Here is a 17,474-nt window from a genome sequence, read left to right as displayed (position 1 = left end):
ACGCACAGTTGAACACACCTGTTTCTAATGATTTAATCAGACCAACTGAACAGGATAAAATTCCATTTGAGGGGGGAGGACGACTAAGAGAAGTCATTACTGATGAAATTCAGGCAACTATTGCACACCATGTCCTTGTTCATGGAATGACAACGAGGGAAGCAGGATAAGGAGTCCAACCCAACCCTACTGTTACTGTAGGCTAGTAGTTGCAGTTGCAACTCTTGCAATATGACAATATGAGGCATGCTTTTAGAAAATGTGTGTAAACAATTGGGAAAAACTGTAATTGCAATGATCTCTTCACAGTTATGTGGTTTACATCTAAGAAAACAAAGAAACCAGGAAACCTCTCGGTTCAGTCGGCGTGGGCACGAAGGCGGAAACATTCCTGCATACTTGCGTAGCGAGAGTTACATGTTTCTTAGAAAACTAGGTGGCAAACATCAGGCAGCAGTTCTTGTTGTACAACCAGCGCTACAGTTTTTCTTTACATGTCTTTCTTTACATCGTTTCTCATAATGCTTTCATTTCATTATTTCCGTGTTCTCTGGCTCCTCCTGGAGTGTGGGATCAGGCTATGTAGACAGTAATTATGGTCTTAGTACTAATTAGCATTTTAAGCCAAAAATAAGTAAAATTAAATGTGACACAGTTCTGTTGTAATTAATTACCATCCTCCCTTCTTTGATAGAGCTATTTGGACTGAATGCTATTCAGAGGTATTTAATACAGTTAGACACAACAACAACAACAACAACAATAATGATTGTTGTTGTTTTTCTTCAGCTAATTTATTATAGCTGAAATGTAAAGTTTAGTGGTTCAAATTAAAACCATGTATTTATGGAGCTGAACAGGGTAAATCCACTGATGTTCTGAAGATCTCCACGGGAGAAATGTTGGTTTCGTATGAGCACAGCATTTCAGTTGACATCAGATTTCTGTGATGCTTCAAAATAGAAAAGTATGAAAAGCATTTAAATGGATTATTCTTCTTCTCTACTTACTGGTTTATTTTCTTTAGTTTTAGTTCATTTTTAAAAATTAATAATGTCTAACAATAAATCGCTGTTACCTTTTTCTCCAGCAGGGGGTGCTGAAGTGACACTTTTTTACACATTGAGAAAAATAATCTTACAGTACAACATGACAACTAAATCATGACCTGAATATTTTCCATAAAAGAGTAAAACAACCTCAGAGGGAATTCTCTTCCTCCTGTATCACACCTGCAGAAATGACCTTGCTTAGTAGACAGCTTTACAGCACTGCAGTCAGACAAGGAGAATCTAACACAGGATTTTTATCCTACAGGTTAGACATTATACTGAGTCAGTAACGTGCTCCACATTATACCAAAAAGGGCATTTCTATAGCTTTACCTCTTCAGCACCTGGTCAAGAGAACCCAGGCCAAGGCTAACAGCAACGCCAATATGAATGACATTCTGCCAAACACTCACCAAGCCTTAGACAGTGTCTGTGAAATATTATAGAAATATTTCCTTTTTTGTGGTTCTTTTTATTCTTATTCACCCAACCATTTTTTGGGCAGCCGACCTCTTTGAACAGTTTAATTACATGAACACTGTGAGCAGTTGTTGATTAACTTTCCATTAGTATGTCACAAAAATGTATTTAGATGAAGGGTGTGTTGTTTTTCACAGTGAACACGCTACGCTGGCGTAAGCAACAGAACCAGCTGGGTCAGATTTCACCATCACTGTTCACTCTGTTTGAACACTCAGGTAGCGTAGCATGAAAATGAGCAGGATGCTGGCTGGGATCAAATGTGTCGTGTTTTTGATGGTCCTGATTTTCCAGTGGACTCATGCAAGAGGAGGTGAGTGAGATGTTCTCTACACCTATTACGTTATTTTAGTATAAATGCAAATCAATGTCATGTTGTTTAGAAAGCCAAATAAAGGAGGAAATGTAATAAAGACAGAGACTCTGAGTCAAACTTAAAAGCTCCCAGGGCAAAACTCTCAGATGTAAATCTCAGAAAGGTGTGTAGACAAACCATGTTCTTTCTCTTTATTATTTATCGTCATTATTCAGTGAAGCAGGACTATGGTTTAAACAATGTTTGACTGCACAATAGTGAGTTTGTTCAAAGTGTCAGCAGTAAGGATTTCATTAAACATACACAAAGGCAAAATATATAATTATCAAACCCTCAGTGTAACTGTGTGAAGTTTATAGTTAAAGGAAAAGTGTAATATAAATAACAAGGTACAAAAACAATTTCAAGTCAGGTTAAATGTCCCTTGAAACTGTGACTGTAACATATGAACATATGTTTATTAATTAACAGCAAAAAGAAAAGTAGCAGGGCCTGGTCTGTGGATTTATGTATATATATCTATATAGATATATAGAAATATAGAAATATATATAGATATATATATATATAATGCCATTTAATAAAACATGTTTACTGCACGTTTCTTACTTCCTATTTCTCATTGAAAAAAAATGCCCAAACTTCCAGGAAATGTAATTATTGGAAACGGACTGAATAACACTGAAAACATTCAGTGTGTGGGAGTGGAGGCGGGAATTTCACAAACTATACTCGTAGTATACAAACTATGAGATCTATAAAATGGGAAGGTGGTTTAAACTGTGTTTGGATGTAGGCAGTGAGTTTGTGCTCACTGACAGGTCACTGAAACATATTGGCTGAAGGAGAACCCAAATGTTGGACTTTTACAATGGAGAAAGTGTGGTTTTTCCCAATTCCCCATGCCGTGATTCCTCTCTGTGATGCGTGGTAATGTTTAGTCCTCCTCGATGCATGTGTTTAACAGTGTGCTGCTCCCTCCACACGTTTCCGTAATCACCCTGAAAACAAGAGATGCCATAATGAGTACCGTCCTATCCACCGGCCGACAAAACACATTAACCATTCCAATGCGACTCTATGAGCTGAGCACTAACTGAATTCCAAGTTTAACAATCCCACACTGACTGCTGCTCCACTGCTCTCTTAAGTAGAGATCCTTGATTAAGCAGATCAGCAACAAGTGAGTGATTATCCCAGGTGTGGGTGGCTCCAAGGCAGGGACTCTCCAGGCCTGGTGGGGCAGCAAAATTGACACAACAACACACGGTGAAACGAGTGACCAGGGGCAGATCACACCACAAACAACCATAAAGGATTAAGAAAGACGAATAAAACTCTTAATATTCATTAAACTCAAAAATAACACATGATCTCTGGGTCACCCAGGCCCATGACATATTCTTTAAGTAATCCAGAGTGTAAAGAGCAGGAAATAGAGTTTGTAGTACAGCCAGCTGTCAGTGTTTGAGATTTTAAACCTATGAACACAAAAGCAACAAAACATATTTTATTTTGTCGCCTGTGTTATTATCTCATAGCTTTTTTTCTGTTTCCTTTCCTGGATTAATCTAAATGATTTAATTTATTATAATGTTAAAGGCTGGAAAACATGCACATATGACCAATTTATGTTTTTCTAAATTATGTTGAATAAAGACCGAGGGTGCAAAACTAGGACTGGAGTTTTAAAACATCTAAACTCTATAGATAATCAACAGTAGCTAGAACCCGCATAATGCAATAAAACTTGATTTAACATTACAAAAATAATAAGACCTGCAGCAGGGATTAAAATTCACCCTACAAAGAATCTCAGCTTTAAACTTGAAAATAAATGGAAACCTAAACAGGAACTCAAATATACTAACACAAAACTGCAGATTCATGACAATGTGAAACAGTATGTGTTTCACTTTACTTATACTTCAATACTCAATAAATACTAGAAAACTGGAAATGTTTACGTTTTCAGCCTAATCCAATCTTTTACAGTGGCATGTTCTCACAAACATAAAAAACTTGATGAATAAATGAAATAACTTAGCTAAGGGTCAAATAAAGCAAGATACAGTATATATTTATCAAAAACAGTTGTCATGCCTGTTTTGAAAATTGTGTCATTAATGTTTTTAAGTTCTCTGCACAGCACAGAAAAAGATGAAATTTGATGAATATCAGGAAATCATTTAATCAAAGTCGCCACACCGGTGCTGCATATTTGGGTTAAATTTTCCTGAACTGGAGCAGAAAAATGTTAAAAGGCTTTATTAAGAGAGAAAAGTTTGTAATTCTGCAACATCAGAGGGCTAAACGCTGATGATGTGTCTCTACCTGTTGTTGCAGATACTGAAGTGTCCTGCATTTTCATGGAAAGCTGCATGTTACGGTGCAGCTATAGTGGCAGAGATGTAGTCATCAACTGGACTCATGTATCAGCAGGAGACCTTAATGTCCACTCATTCTACAATAACCAAGACCAGCTCAAACTCCAGAATGAGCGCTTCAGAGGCAGGACGTCACTGTTCAACGACCAGATCTCCGCAGGAAATGCCTCACTGCAGCTGACAAAGGTGGAGGTTCAGGATGAAGGAAGATACAAGTGCTACACCAGCACTGACGGAAGAAACCAAGAATCATTTATTAACCTAAAGATAAAGGGTAAAAAAAACAACTTCGTTTCGTTTCGTTTTGAGAGATGCAGGTGTGGAACCAGGTCTCTGCCCCAAAGGGCGAACACAAGAGAAACAGACCCAAGATGGAAAAACACTGAACACTTGAATCATGACAGCACCCTCCCCTCAAAGATCACTTCCTGCTTACAGAGCCGACTGTGAACCCAGGAGCTTTCCTCGGGGACATTGGACTCGAGGGGACAAGTTTCACCTTCAAGACACAAAATGGGATGGATGAGCACTGATTGTGGTAGCTTGAGCCTCATTGCAGAGGGGCTGATGACAGTCTTGACTTCAAAAAGTCCAATAGAATGAGGAGCGAGCGAGACAATGATTTGAATGAATATTTTTTGCAGTATGCCAGGATCATACTTGGGAGCATGTATCTGGAAGCAGTCAGCATAGTGATGTTGCCGCACTTACTGGTTTCAGGTCCATCAACTGTGTCACATGTGATGCTGGACTCTATTCTTAAGAGAGAGGTTGGAGCCAAATGACTTTTTCTGATTCTTTCAGGTTCAAGTAATTCAGGAGCTATTTTAGGAGGAGTGATTGCAGCCATCGTGATTACAGGAGTAGTAGCAGCAGTAGGCTTCATGCTTTATAAACGCAGAAAAGGTAAATGACTTTTTCCCTTCACTTTGCAGTTCAATTTGTTTATGTTTTTTCTACTGAGTATGATTTTTTGTCCGGCCCCAATCCCTCAGAGCAAGAAGAACCACAAAGTACAGACAGTGATTCTGCATATGTGAGTAAATGTTTTATGAACTACAGTATGAAAACTTGTTTGAAAACAGTGTTATGGTCTTGAAGATAAAACCAGATGTCTATAATGACTCTAATTAAACTGCTATTTTGTCAAAAATATTTTATTAGTGTGTCAGAGTGAAGCAGCGTTCAACAACATCCATGACATGAAAAACAGAGAATCAGATGAAGCACATTCAGATGGATGTGGTGTTTATTTGTTTATTTTTGAACTGAACACACTGTTTTCCATTCATAATGATGATATGTTTTCAACCTATATTTTTTTTATCTTGTTAACAGTAACGCTGAACTTGTGCCGATGGCAAAGGGAAGGTCTACCATGAATGGTGAAACACCTGACACCACCCAAGCAGACCCCAGCAGCCCTGCTTCAGCACTGAACTCTCTAATGTGTTGACTCTGTTTAGTAAAGCACAAACATTCATAAGTGGAAAAACCTGCTAAAGACGACCTTCGAATTAGTTTCTTGGAGCCATAGAAACTCATGCATGCACTGAGGAGCAAGAACACTGAGACATTAATTTCCTTTTTTTCCCATTTTGTTCACGTCATATCCTAATGCTTGATTTTATCAAAGAAAATTTTTCATTTTACAATCATAACCTAAATATTTTGATATGCCTCCCAGCTTCATCTTGGACCCTTGAGCTTTGGGTGTGCAACAGAATAAATCTAAGGAGAAGAAATGAGCCTGACTCACCGAGGCAGCTTTGATTTGTCTGTGAAAACTGCTGATAAGTTGAGTTTAGCTACTAACTCAGGGGTCGGCAAACCGTTGCTCTGGAGCCATGTGCAGACGACCTTTCACCTTTACATTGCAGCTCCCTATTGCTTTTGAGAAATAAGTAATCATTTAAGTGTGCTGTAGACATTTGTTGTTGTTGTTGTTGTTTTTGTAGCTCAAAATATGCGTTACAAATGCCGGTGCCAAGGTAGGTATCCCCAGCAGAATTTTTTTCCCCCTGCATTAGGAGCGCACTCTGGGATGTCCAAATCTCAGACAAACACTAGCCCTTATTTATTTATTTATTTATTTTTTAGTGCATAAACACTTCTTATAATAACTTATTGGCCCTGAAATGTTGGTGTTACCTCTTTATACAGTAAAGTTAATGGAGAACTTTCCTACAAATAAAATACATCCTCGGTTTGTTGAAATAATCCTGTCCGATAACACGTGAGGAACAACAAATGTATAATTTTCTCTTGTAACAACAGCATGCCACAATTTTAGTTTGCTGCATGTATACTTTAAGTTCAGCTCTTTATTTCATTTGAAAAGGACTTTCAACGTAGCAGGTTCTTTATGTTTTTGTTTTGTTTTGTTTTTGTTTTTTACAGTGTTCTAAATGTTTAAAGTGTTTTTTGCTAAAATACATTTTCACAAGCAAGACATTAGCCTATTTTGTATACATAGTATAAAACTAAAAAACAATATATACAGTGTTATCTTCATTTTATATGTCAAAAACTTGCAGCTCCAGGTGTTTTCTCTGTTGTAGAAACCAGGTCCATATGGCTCTTTGGGTGTTAAAGGTTGCTGCCCCCTTGTACTAGCTGGTAGCTAACAAATATGTCTTCTACTGTGAAACGAAAAAATAATAATAAGCAATAGTTTTACGCAATGTTAGCGATACTTTAGATTGAGACCATCAGGTGGGCACATGGCTGCTTTATTTTTCTTGTTGTTTTTATCTAGATTTGTATTTTCATGTTTTATGCAGTTAAAACATAATTTATAATTCTAAAAGTATGAAACTGATGTCCAGTGTTTACAGCCAGCAACAATTTTCAGTCCTTAATCTAAATTTCAAATTCAAATTTTATTTGTCACGTACACAGTCATACACAGTACGATATGTAGTGAAATGCTTGGACAACTGCTCGTGACCTAAAGAAAACAAAAAAGGAAAGGCTATGAATAAGATAGGAAATAAATATGAAAAATTAAAAAGGGTAAATTTAACTAGGAAGGAATAAAATATAAATTAAGGTTAAAAATGAAATAACTGTACAACACAAATTAGAATGAAGGGTAAATTTAACTGGGAAAGAATAAGATAAAATATATAAATTAAAGTTGAAAATAAAATAACTGTACAACAAAATACACAATATAGAACTATATAACTATATAAGAATGTATGATCTTCTACTGAGACGAGGGTTAGTTTAATTTAAGTGCAGCAGACATCATATCAAACTTGAAGATGATCATGTTTGCAGCTGTTTGATTCATCTGGTATTTAATAAACTCAGAGGGGAGAACATCAAGCTGCTAGAAGAACCAAACATCTTAAGGTGGATTTATATTACATTTGGTGGATTTTTACAATAACTTTCATGAAGTACTGCTGCACTCTGTGATGAAGAGGAGTCAAATATTGAATCTTTAATGGTAACAGAGGAATCAATACACTGGCCTCAGTTATATGTGTGTATAATGTGTGAGAAATAAAAAGTAAATAAACAACTTGACTAAAATATTAAGAACAATAATTTTTTCTGTGTATATTTAGCAGCTGAAGATGGTTTCTGCAAGACACAACATCTGTACATTTCTTCTGTAAAAGACGAACACAGTAACACACACAAACACAGAATTACTCCAAAATATAGTTGAGGGAGGAACTACTGCAGTTTAGTAGCTAGCAGGCTGACATCCACATCTATTCAAAGAATTCATAGTAAGCCTCATTTAATTGAAAACATCCAAAGTATTATCTTCATATGTTAACCTGAAATACACCGTACCCTTTTGTTTGAGACAGATGTGTTATTGTTATTTTTTTTTTCATAGGCTAAATGTTTGCAATAGCAAACATGACACACTTATGCTCATGTAAGAAGTGTGCCAACTGTTTAGTTCTACTGATGCAAATTCCTGAGTTTCTGGTGACATCCTAATCAGGGAAGAAAATCTAACCTGACACGTTGCCAACACATAAGCAGCTAAAACATTTAATCTTACTGAAAAGAGTGAAAGAGTAGCAGAGGCCATGTCTGCATGTTCATAGGACACAGAGGTCTGATTCTGGCCTGTGTGATTGTATTTCTTATTACAGGATGAACAATGGAAGGTATTCAACGACCAGTGGAGGTGAAATAAGCAGAGAACAGTTCATGGTGCTTATTGGTGAAACTTCTCAGTTCAGCGTGCGTGGGCACGGAGGCAGAAACATTCCTGCACTTACATAATGACAGCTACATGTAAGCACGCTTTCTTAGAAAACTAGGTGGCAAACATCAGGCAGCAGTACTTGTTCTACAACCAGCTGATAGAGTTCACTGTAAACCCAAAACTGCTGTCTCAACTCAGGCTGTATAGTTTTTCTTTATATGTCATCATTTAAATGCTCTTATCATTTCCCATAATGCCGAGGCTTTGAAAACTTGCAAATGACACGTTAGAGTTTTCATTTCATTCATGTGGAGCTGAAATATTCTGATGTTCTCCACTGGAGAGTCAAGATCTTACATGGAGCTCCAGACTGAGAGCGACTGATGGTTATTTTATATTTCTTCCTTTTCTGAATAAAAACATCAACAGCTGTCACCTTCTCACCAAGCTTCTTTCTGCTGGTCTTTCAGCTCATTCCAGGCTTGTGCAGGTCTACAATCTTGTCCTTGACGTCCTTTGACAGCTCTTTGTTTTTATTTATTTGATATGATGTAGATAAATGTTGTTACATTTTTTAGATATTTTTGTTAAATATTTTTAAAGGATATTTATTTAATAATTTTTAAAGTATAACACTAGTCTTTGTTGGGGGAGGGGGGGGGGAGGGGGGTTAACCCGCAAAGGACTCTAGTTGAGCTACTAATGCAAAGAATTGAAAAAATATTAGATTGTCTGGTCTCTCTGTACATCTTGTAGTTATAAACTCATTATGCAGCTCTTTTGATCTGCTCTTGAAAGATTTTTAACTCGAGTAACGTAAAGAGATGTCAATTTTAAACTTAAATCATCATTATGCAAAATCTCAAACTGATTTTCAGACATGCGTGATTCTTAGTGAAATGTTGGCATTTTTGTGATGCTTCAAAATAGAAAAGTATGAGAAACATTTAATTAGATTAGATCTTCTTTGTCATTTATTGGTTATAATTTCTTAAGTTTTAGTTCATTTTTTTAAATAAAAAATAAAGAATGTCTAACAATAAATCACTGTTACCTTTTGTTCTCCACCAGGGAGAAAGTGAAACTTTTTCACAATCTGATAAAATGATCTCTGATATTAGTCTGTGAAGGTGTTTCGAAATAATGTAAATCTTACAGTACTAAATGACAACTAAAACATGGCCTGACTATTTTCAATGAAGGAGTAAAACAATCTCAGAGGGAATCTTCTTCCTCCTGTATCACACCTGTACAAATGACCTTTTTCAGTATACAGTGTCTGCTTTAAAGCACTGCAGTCAGAAGAATCTAAAACAGGATTTTATCCTACAGGTTAGACATTATACCGAGTCAGTAACGTGCTCCACATTAAACTGAAAAAGGCATTTCTATGACTTACCTCTTCAGCACCTGGTCAGGAGAACCCAGGCCAAGACCAAGGCTAACATCACCTCCACAATATGAATGAAAATGTCTGTTTTCTGCACCATGACGTTCTGCCAAACACTCACCAAGCCTTAGACAGTATCTGTGAAATATTACAGAAATATTTCTCTTTTTGGTTCTTGTTGTTGATTAACTTTTCCTTAGTGTGTCACAAAAAGTATAGATGAAGGGTGTGACATTTTTCACAGTGAATATGCTAACCTGCTGTTAGCAACCAAACAAGCTGGGTCAGATTTCACCATCGCTGTTTACTTTTTGAACACTAACGTAGCTTGAAACATAGGAGGATCATGGCTGGGATCAAATGTGTCGTGTTTTTGATGGTCCTGATTTTCCAGTGGACTCAAGCAAGAGGAGGTGAGTGAGATGTTCTCTACACATGCTACCTTATTCCAGTATATTCCAGTATAAATCATGGATATGTGGTTTAGAAAACCAAACAACTCAGTGACTCTGAGTCAAACTTAAAAGCTCTCAGGGAAAACTCTCAGATCTAAATCTCAGAAATTATTGGTGTGTAGAGAAACCTGTTTTTTATTTTCTTCTTTTTTTATCATCATTATTCAGTGAAGTAGGAATATGGTTTACACAATATTTGACTGTACATTAGTGAGATTTAATTAAACATACACAGAAGCAAAATAGAAATAAAAAAAACGTCACTTTAATTGTGTGAAGTTTATAATTAAAAGAAAACTGTAGTATGTATAACTGTCTCTAAGATTATAGAGTCAAACTGTGACTGTAAGATATCCTAATGAATTGTGGTTTACATGAAGTAAATCTGGTCTTAAACTTTAGAGACCTTTAAAGGATTGTAAGAAAACCTGTTAGGATGGATTCCTGCATATCGCTAAAAATAAAACCTTGGAATATTTTCTTGTTGACGAGTCTGCAAACAGCTGTCACTGTCTGAGATTTGAAATCTCTGACAACATACTTCACAGTGTTGTGTCTTCTTTCTTCAAAGATGTCTTTTTTTCATTTTCATGTTTCTTTGCATGACTTTATTTAAAATATGTTATTATGTCTCAATCTGGAGCCTTTAAAACATGCATATATGATGTATCAGGTGTGTTTGTTTGTCATTAATCAAAATCATGTAAAATTAAAAAGTACTTTGTGATTCCTTTAGCTGTACATTAATCTAACAATAACACCATTAGATACTATTGTACCAGATATAACTTAAATTTGCTGTTAATACCACTGCAAATACGTTACCGTTTTCTTATTTCCTGTTGCACTAAACTCTTTCTGTAGCATCCTCTCGTGTTGGGGATGTGGTGTCTGCATCTCCGCAACTCTTTCAAAAGACCTTTTTTTAAAAAAATCTTTGCTTTAAGACGAACTGAGGGGCAGCACTAAAGCTTAGTATGATATAAATAAGAAGAAATAAGAATGATATGAATTATGAGCTAGAAAATAATCAAAATGAACACAATCAGTCCTGAGACAAGATTACCTTAACTGTTTTCATTTGACATCCTCCACAGAAAAACTCATTTCCACTTTACATCATGTATGTATGATCACCCCTGTGGGTAGTCTTTAACCTTTCAGTCCTCTACCAGAGCATATACAGTAGTGAAAAAGTGTTTGCCCCCTTCCTGATTTGCTAGTATTTTGTGTATCACACTTACATATTTCATCAAGAAAATCTTGGTATTAGACAAAGATCCAGGAGGTCACAAAAGAACCCAGAACAACATTAAAGAACAGCAGGCGTCAGTAATCTCAGTTAATGTCAGAGTTTTTGATTCAACAATGAGAAAGAGACTGGGCAAAATAACATACACTATCTCTCAAACGTGAGCACACCCTCCTCACATTTTTGTAAATATTTTATTCTATCTTTTCATGGGACAACAATGAAGATATGACACTTTAATACAATGTAAAGTAGTCAGTGTACAGCTTGTATAACAGTGCAAATTTCTCAAAATAACTCAACATACAGCCATTAATGTCTAAACCGCTGCTAACAAAAGTGAGTACACCCCTAAGTGACCAAATTATGCCCATTTAGCTATTTTACCTCCCTGGTGTCATGTGACACGTTAGTTTACAAGGTCTCAGGTGTAAATCGGGGACAGGTGTGTTGAATTCGGTGTAATTGCTCTCACACTCTCTCAGACTGGCCACTGGAAGTTTAACCTGACACATCATAGCAAAGAATGCACTGAGGATCTGAAAAAAAGAATTGATTCTCTGCATAAAGAGGCCTAGGCTAAAAGCATGTTGCCAACACCCTGAAACTGAGCTGCGGCACAGCAGCCAAGACTGTACAGAGGTTTAACAGGACAGACTCCACTCAGGACAAACCTCATCATGGTTGATCAAAGAAGCTGAAAAAAAAGTGACTTCTAGTAAGCTGAACTTTTTTGATGTCTATCTTCTGGTTGTTTCAGATACTGAAGTGTCCTGTGTTTATATGGAGAACTGCACATTGCCATGCAGCTATGAGGGTGCTGATGTAGTCATTCACTGGCATCAGGTGTCAGCAGGAAATCTTCCCGTTCACTCATTCTTCCACAATCAAGACCAGCCAGGAAACTCGGCCCAGCGCTTCAAAGGCAGAGCATCAACCTTCAAGGACCAGATCTCCAGAGGAAACGCCTCAGTCCTGCTGACAGGAGTGAAGGTTCAGGATGAGGCCAGATACAGATGCTACACCAGCACCATCAATGGAAACATGGAGTCATTTATCAACCTAAAGGCAGATGGTATGAGACAAAAAAGATACATTTATTTAGTAATTCAGTTTTAAGTTGTTATACTTATTTGTCTATTCTGTTTTCCACTGAATAAAGTTTTACATTTGTAACTCTGTGTTATGATTAGAAAGCAAGAGTGTAAAGTTATTTACTCAGGGTTAGTGGTCAACAGTCGTATATATCTAGATAACATACCTGACCAGGAGATGTAAACCTTATTCACACACTACAAAAACTCTAAATAGCTGTGAGTATGTGAAATGTTCAAACTGAGAACAGTAAAGAGATTTCTATTCAAAAAACATGAAATGCAATATTTATTAGAGTTTGTAGCCAGTTACTAGTCTCAACATGGAAAGATGTTCTGCTTCCAATAGTTCATTAACTATATTATTTCACTATATCACTTCATTCTGTACAAATACCTGTCCCTCCCTTTTAAACTGCTATAGTCCAAATCCCTCCATAACGTTAGCAAAAGAATACAATTTTCTTTTCCTTTCTTGAAGCTCCAGTCCATAAAGTCGACGTTTACCAGGGAGAAAACGGGATCACCTGCAGGTCAGAGGGGATCTATCCAAAGCCTGAACTCACCTGGTCCACCAGCCCTCCATCCAGTCTGACTTTCAAAAACACCACCACAGTCAACCAGACTGAACAGCAGCTTTACAACATCAGCAGCTCTCTGATCCTTTCAGGCAGCGATCACGATCTGAACTTCAGCTGCACCGTCAGCACTCGCAGAAACAGGAAGCGTGTAGCTTTTCTGAAAATGCGTAAGCAGTGATGAATGCAACTAATGCTTTAAGTGGAAATTTGTTATTAAACAGATTCAGGTTTTCAGTTGAAGATAATTGAAAAATGATAATTCATATGTACAGTAAATCTGCATAATTTTTAGATTGGAAGATTTCATAATGTGCTTTCATAAATATAAGTTTTGTGTGTTTTTTGTAATAATATTTCAGCGTCTCAAGATGTTCTTGAGTATGAGAACACAATCCCATGCAGTCCATCAAACTTTACACTCTCAAATCTCATTTGGAGATTCAACCACAGTCAGCTCATCCTGAATGGGACTGTCACAAACTACACAGTCTCAGAGAAATGGAAGCAGCATGTGAAGAAGCTTTCAGAGTCAGGCAGCCTCACACTACAGGACATATCTGCAGATCAGGAGGGAATCTACACATGTGAAGTCAATGATGCTGAAGAGACAACAATAAGTCTCAGATCTGTGATGATTCATAAAGGTAAGGTAGCTTTTTCTCACACTTAAATGGTTAAGATTTTACTGGACAATACAATACACTATGATACACACACACACACACACACACACACACACACACACACACACACACACACACACACACACAATGAAATTCTGTTCACAATCTAGTTGCCCTGAATTTGATTGCTGCTGTTGTACTGAATTAGACTACATCCTGATGTGATGGGCAAAGGAATAAATCTTTATTTTTTTCTGGTGCATATTTCTAAAATATAGGACTCTCTTGTTGCAGTCAGGAATACGGTTCTCACTCCCATGCCTTTCTCTCTGACTTCAAATCTCTTCTAAAACTACAAAGTAAATTATTTAATAATTTTGAACAAAACCTCTGGCCCTGTCCAGAGTGTCTCACTTTACGTGGACCTATTTTTTTCCATCAATTCATCAATTAAATTCATTTTTTCCACTTCTCTAATTCAGAGTCATGAAGAAGTTAAAACCAAAAGACATTTAAGCTGACTCTGTTTCTTTCTGTTTCAGGTACCTCAGGATCTAGTTTAAGAAGAGTCATTGTAGTCACTGTCATTATAGCAGCAGCAGTAGCCTTCATAATTTATACATACAAAAAAGGTAAACAATCTCACTTTACTTCCCTGAAATTTATTTTGAAATTCTATTGATTATGATGTTTTCTGGACTCAATTCCTCAAAGAAACAAGAACCACGACGTACAGACAAAGAAACTTATGTTTTTTTATTTGATTTGGTTTTTTATGGGACTGTTTTTGTTTTTTGTTTTTTTGTAAATCCATCCATCCTGAGAGATTGGAGCTAAATGCCTCTTTCTGTTTCTTTCAGTTTTAGAATTTTTTGCCGTTATTGTAGCAACTTTGTTTGTTGCTATTATGTTTAAACTACTAGCAGCAGTGGTCGTTAAGATGTATGGACGAGGAAGAGGTAAATCACTTTTTTTTTTCATCACTTTGCAATTCATTTTGTTCAAGTCATTTCAACTGATTATGATGTTTCCTGGACCCGATTCCTTAGAACAGTGGTTCTCAAAGTTTTTACATCAGTCCCCACATTGCAGGAATAAATATTTTCACACCCCATCAAAACCAAACAGATGGACAGAAAAGCCTAGCTGCAACTTTATTTAGATAGTAAATTCTTTCGCAATAAATCCTTCAGTAATTTTTGTTTTAAACACACAACTTTCATTTCAAATAACTATTTATAACTTTTATCACTAGACTGCTTCATTAGTCTGCACCAATTCTTTAAAAAAGCAATATAAATAAATAAATGTTCACTTAAACACGCGGCTGCAGCTTTTCAGCGGATGTGCAATTTTAATGTAACTGACACAATTTTTTTTTCCGCCGTAAAAGTGAATCCAATGTTAAACATTTGTTCCGCATGACGCTTCTGCCAGGTAAAATGCCCCCCACCTGTCAGAACTCTGCGCCCCACCTGTGGGGTGCGCTACACACTTTCATAATCACTGCCCCAGATCATCGAGAACAACGACGAAGAGACAGCAAAAAGGATACGTGAGTAAATCTTGTATGAACTACACCAAAAAATGAACTTGTTTGAAAACAGTATGATTATGAAGATGCAACCAGATGTCTATAATCAGTCTAATGTAACTGCTGTTTAGTCAAAAATGATTTAATAGTGTGTCAGAGTGAAGCATCGTTCAACAACATGTATGACAGAATATTTTATTAATTTCTAAGGAAATTATGTAAGATGAGGCAAATTCAGATTGATGTGGTGTTTATTTTGGACTGTAGAAGATTTCTCTTTGTTTGAACAACTGTATTCATTATAATTTATTTTTTAATATTATTGACAGTGCTAAACTTCAGCTAATAGGAAATGGAAGCTCTAAAACCATCCAAGCACGCCCCGGTAAACGCACTGCTTTGGTCCGGTGTGTAGTTCTGTGACTGCAGTGAAGACGTCGATCCCTCTGAACTCTGCTGAGTTTTGGCTCTCTGCTCAGTAAAGCACAAACTTTCATGAGTGAAAAACCTGCTGATGACGACCTCAAATCAGTGACTTGGAGCCATCAAAAACTGAAACGTGCACGTACCCAGGGCCGTGCAGAGATGTTTAAAGGGGCGGTGCTCAAAGTTAAAAAGGGGCATATAGAACCAGGCTGAATAACAACAACATACATTCATCTTTTTTTCGCCTGTCCGGTTTGGCTCTTTTGCCATCAGAATTATTGTCTAAAGGCAAAGAAAGACATACATTCATCAAGAATCTAATATGCAATCGCATCATACTATATCATTGTCGTCAGGTAGCAACAGTGCAGCGCAAACCTAACCTATGTTTTACCTGATGGGGTGCAATGTTGCTGCTGCTCCTGCTGTTCCTGCTGCTGATAGTGCTGGAGGGCAGAGCTGTGTTGATCTGAGACAGCACTTGGAATCATAAGGCAACAAAACTGAGAAATAAACAAGGCTCTACTTGTGACTCACTCTTTGCCTCTCTTCCTCCTTCCATCTCATCAACACTCTCCATTTGCTGTCCATCGGAGAATAAGGCACAATTTGCTATTGCATTAATCTTTTATATAATTATCCACACTTAACAACTCTTGCACTTAATTCATAATAAAGTTATAACAAAACAACGCTATAGAACCAAAACTTTCCAAATATGTTTATTATTATTTTATACTTGAATACCTCTGAAACAACTGGTACACGTATGTTACCTGTGCTCCTTGTAATCCAGCTGCTGAGGGATCCACTGCCTTTAGTAGCCTCACACAGCTCCTACTGTTTCCTCCTCATGTCCTTACCTTAATCAACTGAGGTGAATGTTAGCAAATTTACCTGCAGCAAATATTATATCAGACTCCCTTTGCAGACGATTATTTTTTGCAGCTTTTGTAACCACATGAGCTGCTGGAAGAACCTGTGTGTTTTTTGTCTTTTTTGATTGATTTTGGTTCTTGACTTTCTTGACTTTGTGTTTTGTTTTGTTTTTAAGTTGACACTGTTCATTATTTTAGACATTTTAACATCAAAATAAGTGCTCATTCTTGTGCTTGTGTTTATGTGGCATTTAGACTCTTACTGTATTCTTCATACAGTTGGGCAATATAATCAATCAAAAATGACAGTCGGATGAAAACCGTGTTTTCACTTGTCCCATAAGAATCTTGTTTGGTTAATCCACAAATCTGTGTTTGTACGAGCGAGGGCTCAAAGCAAAGAGAAGATCATGTGTTTTTGCTTTTTTTGTTGTTCTTTAACATCTTTTAAAGAGGAAAATGATTACCTAGGCTGGAAGGATATTAATGTAATTAAGTATTTTCAAGGGTGACAATAATCTTTGAGTTTGTCTTTACCTGCAAAAACTGCAAAAATAAAAAAGAACAAAGCATCAGTGACCGAGGATGGTACTTTAGGAAACTGCACAAGCAAAAAACATTAAAAAAGCAAGAACAGAAACTTGAAACATCTGGACAGGAGATTGTTTTATTGAGTGTGATCTTATTTTATTTTTAAATCAAGTTATTTTAAGAAATATAATTTTAAAATGAAATGATGTTTATACAAAATCTTGAAGATGTTTTCAGTCATCTGTGAGTCATCAAATTTCCTCTGATGTTTCAAAAAAAGAAAACCATAAAAATA

At 36.6% G+C, this 17,474-nt stretch overlaps 1 protein-coding gene across 1 annotated transcript; it reads left to right on the top strand.

Moving 5' to 3' along the window:
- Positions 1 to 1,760: 1,760 nt before the first annotated feature.
- LOC146566997 (CD276 antigen-like) lies at positions 1,761 to 15,767 on the top strand. Its single transcript, XM_085285832.1, has 8 exons — positions 1,761 to 1,845; positions 12,273 to 12,587; positions 13,088 to 13,354; positions 13,547 to 13,831; positions 14,353 to 14,442; positions 14,671 to 14,769; positions 15,248 to 15,365; positions 15,674 to 15,767. The coding sequence occupies exons 1-8, from the start codon at positions 1,761 to 1,763 to the stop codon at positions 15,765 to 15,767; spliced, it is 1,353 nt and encodes a 450-aa protein (XP_085141958.1).
- Positions 15,768 to 17,474: the final 1,707 nt, after the last annotated feature.

Source organism: Mchenga conophoros, linkage group LG9, assembly GCF_057382185.1.
Source record: "Mchenga conophoros isolate Kocher_MC1m ecotype Shallow Benthic linkage group LG9, M_conophoros_male_GT1.1, whole genome shotgun sequence".
In the NCBI taxonomy this organism is placed as follows: Eukaryota; Metazoa; Chordata; class Actinopteri; order Cichliformes; family Cichlidae; genus Mchenga; species Mchenga conophoros.
The sequence above is the reverse complement of the archived record's forward strand: the minus strand, read 5'-3'. Positions and strand labels throughout refer to the sequence as shown.

Excerpts from the sequence above, each read along its gene's own strand:
- LOC146566997 (XM_085285832.1), top strand. The coding sequence starts at position 1,761 with ATGAAAATGAGCAGGATGCTGGCTGGGATCAAATGTGTCGTGTTTTTG. Across the intron at positions 12,588-13,087 it reads TATCAACCTAAAGGCAGATG|CTCCAGTCCATAAAGTCGAC; the intron begins GTATGAGACAAA and ends CCTTTCTTGAAG. Across the intron at positions 13,832-14,352 it reads ATCTGTGATGATTCATAAAG|GTACCTCAGGATCTAGTTTA; the intron begins GTAAGGTAGCTT and ends TTTCTGTTTCAG.